Source organism: Austrofundulus limnaeus, unplaced genomic scaffold (assembly GCF_001266775.1).
Source record: "Austrofundulus limnaeus strain Quisiro unplaced genomic scaffold, Austrofundulus_limnaeus-1.0 Scaffold153, whole genome shotgun sequence".
In the NCBI taxonomy this organism is placed as follows: Eukaryota; Metazoa; Chordata; class Actinopteri; order Cyprinodontiformes; family Rivulidae; genus Austrofundulus; species Austrofundulus limnaeus.
In genome coordinates this window covers 235,570-239,165 of record NW_013952555.1, presented here as the reverse complement: position 1 = coordinate 239,165, position 3,596 = coordinate 235,570, and the positions used below count along the sequence as shown (strand labels likewise).

The following is a 3,596-nucleotide window of genomic DNA, read 5'->3' as shown; positions in this document are numbered from 1 at the left end:
CAAAATAACAGTAGAGACCTGAGCCCCCAGCTATTTTTGGATGATAAACATTTGTATCAGGTCAACAAAACATGGGCATAGTAACAATATTTTTATACTACATTTATCCATTTTAAATACACTAACCTCACTCCTTTGTAACAACTAAGGCAAAAATGTAATTAATTCAGAAAATTCAGGACCCCACCTTGATGTTTCGGGACCCCACTTTGGGTCCCGACCCCAACTTTATGAAACACTGCTCTAACGCATACGTATTTTGAATTAAAAATGTTGGACTTTACAAAATGTAAAGCAACATAATGGATAAATAAATTATGAGTCTTTGTTCCCTGTAGAAAAGATGAGTGGCTTGTTGTCCTGTAAAACTTTCTGAACTGACGTTTTTTTGTTTCTCTTCTGTCTGTCCAGCGGCTCTGCAGGCCCTGAAGAGGAAAAAGCGTTACGAGAAGCAGCTGACTCAGATTGACGGCACGCTGTCCACCATCGAGTTCCAGAGGGAGGCTCTGGAGAACGCCAACACCAACACAGAAGTGCTGAAAAACATGGGCTTCGCCGCTAAAGCAATGAAAGCAGCACATGAAAACATGTAGGTTTAAACTCTGGAGATGGTTTCTATGCATTTAACCAAATATGTTGGATTTTCAAACTTCAAAATTCAGCTGACCCCCTTTTAATCCTTCCTCTTTCAATCCTGTGATTATTTGATTGTCAGTGTCAAATTATTTATAAAGTTTATCTGTCTATCCAAGGCACTATCAAAACTAAAACCTAAATTTCTGACAGAAGAGCTATACAGCTGTATGAACCCAGAGGACCAAGACTGTCAAGAGAAATACTTTTACCAAAGCTGATGACTTCTGTCTTACTTTCGTTTATATTCAGGAAATTCACTTCTGGACAGATTTTTATATAATTCAGACAGCTCAGGAGTGATTGTCTGAGAGGAAGTCTGGCTTAATACTCGGATAAACCTGAGTGTCATCAGCAGAACAATGGAAAACAATCTTATATTTACTAAAAATGGACCTCGGAGGCAACATGTAAAGTTTAAAAAGCAGAGGGCCTAGAATAGAGCCTTGAGGGACCCCACAAGAGCTGTAGAAGAGGATTATTCTCCTAAATGAACAGAAAAACTCCTATGATTGAGAAATATTTACCTGGTAACTGTTGTTTGTTTGTTTCTGCTTTTTTGTGGTTTTGTAACGTGCATGTCCTCTTATTATATTTTTCCATTTTGTAGGGACATAGACAAAGTAGACGATCTGATGGCCGATATCACAGAACAGCAGGAACTCGCCCAAGAAATTTCAGACGTCATATCCAGACCCGTAGGCTTTGGAGAAGAGTACGACGAGGTGAGGAGCAGCTAATGCAGACATTTTTTATTATTTTTGTTTAATATTTACAGTATATTTGTGGTATCAGCAGTGGAATCAGTTTATTTTGCTTTTAGATGTTCCTTCTGTAACTGTTTTAGAACAGATTTGTTGTTTGTAAAGGGCTTTATAGTAAATAAAACTGACGTTGACGTGGTCTTTAAATAAGTCAAATCTTTGATAATTTGTAAACTAAAAGTGTTTTCTGTGTGTTTAGGATGATCTCATGGCAGAGCTGGAGGAGCTGGAACAGGAAGAGTTGGACAAAAACCTTTTGGAAATCAAGGGAACGGAAGATGTCCCTCTGCCAAGTGTACCATCAACATCGCTCCCATCAAAACCAGGTCGGCCCTGTGTAAACACAGTAACTGTACTGCAGAGCAGGGGTTCTTAACCTTTTTCACCTCGGGGCCCAATTTGTTGAACATAAAGTGGCACGAGGCCCAGTCAGACATTACCAATGAGAATGATAATTATTCTAAATCTTGGTTTAATTTGTATTGTATTTGCATTATAACTAAATTAAATACGCTTACAGTTTACAAGTAAAACTCCTGTTAAATAATTACAAGACATGATTATGACAAATATTTGTTTATATTGTAACCTGCCCATAACAATTATTCAGTCAACAGACCACTCAGGCTTATCAACACAAATATACTGTATATATATATATATATATATATATATATAATTACTACTACTACTACACCAAATAATCAAAGGCCAAAGAAGTTTTAATCACTTTAATGAATTGTCAACAACACTAAAGCAAATGTTACAGAAAAAGATCAACAATAACTAGACATCAAGCTGTGAAAATTTGAAATAGTTGAAAAATTAACACTTTTCTCTTCCTTTGTACAAACCAGACCATTATTTAATCGTTTTTTGTTTTAAATTAATTTCAGAGTCATGGAAATGGAATTAGGTTTTAGTACGTTGGTTCAGACTTTCATTTTCAGTCAGAGAGGACAGGAGGTAGTCTGAGGCCAGGGGATGAAGATGACAGAGTGAGGTAGAGGAGGATGGGTTGCTGAGGAAACACCTGAAGAAGAGCTTGTAGGTTTTCAGTCATCTGGACCGTGCTGGTCCAAGTGGATCAGTAGAAAACTGATGTTTTACGTCTCATCCTGAGGCTCAGGTTGGAGCTCCAGGCTGATGAGTCACTATAAACAATCCCAGTAAAAAGGCTCTGAGGTCACATGAACTCCTGACCAGCTCCTCCATCCTGTGAGTCATGATTTAAATTGTTGACGTTGCTGAATGCTTCCTAACGTGGCCAACATGTGAGCTGTTTTGGTCACATAGTTCAACCTGCCTGAAGAGACGAGTCGAGGCTACGCTGTTGTTCAAAAGTCATCTAAACATCCAAAAACAATGAGGACATTTCATATGGAGGACCATACGAAAGGACATCATTTCACTTTCACAATGTAAAACACCAACAAAAGTGATTTCTAAATACATTCGCATATAAAAGTCAGTTAAAAATCAGTTAACTATGGGTGTTTTTAGGGGCATGGTCCCGATTTTACTCTTCTTCTTCTTCTTTATCCATTCAGTCGATTCCAACCATTGGTCACCTGATACTGCTTCTTTTAATTGTGACATATTCTTGCTGGTGTCTTGTTTGATGGTATCAAGCCAACGAGTTCTTGGTCTGCCTCTTTTTCTTCTGCCACTGACCAATCCCAACATGACTTCTTTCTCCAGTGACTGGCTTCTCATGATGTGTCCAAAGTATGTTAGTTTTTGTTTGGTGACCCTTGCTTTAAGCAAGATATTTGGTTTGATTTTTCTCACAAGTAACTAAAAATGTCGATTCAGCAATTTTTTACTATTACACAAGAATAAAAGCCACTGTTGCTATAAAAAGCAAAATAAGTTTCATATTCACATTATCTTTTAAGAATATTGTCATTAAATAGTATATTTCTCTAATGCAGTGGTTCCCAAACTTTTTATCTTCTGACCCACAAAATATCCATTGCAAAAACTTGTGACCCCAAATATTACTGTTCTGAGTACATGAACTTCATTAATAACCCTAAAAACACAGGCTTTTTGACAATCTAAACAGCTTGTACACAAATATAAATACTTATTTATACTTATTTTGTGTTTTTGTAATAGTAATAGGAAAAATATTACATCAGCAATTATTTTATTACCCTTTAAATTGATTTCTGGAGATTATCCAAGGTGCTTCTT

At 36.8% G+C, this 3,596-nt stretch overlaps 1 protein-coding gene across 1 annotated transcript in view; it reads left to right on the top strand.

The window, feature by feature from the left end:
* The window catches only part of chmp4ba (charged multivesicular body protein 4Ba), a 5,642-nt gene that overhangs the window by 781 nt on the left and 1,265 nt on the right, over positions 1-3,596 (top strand). The window contains exons 2-4 of the mRNA XM_014016748.1: positions 412-589; positions 1,244-1,358; positions 1,597-1,723. Coding sequence (XP_013872202.1) covers positions 412-589; positions 1,244-1,358; positions 1,597-1,723 — 420 coding nt within the window. The remainder of the gene's footprint in view (positions 1-411; positions 590-1,243; positions 1,359-1,596; positions 1,724-3,596) is intronic.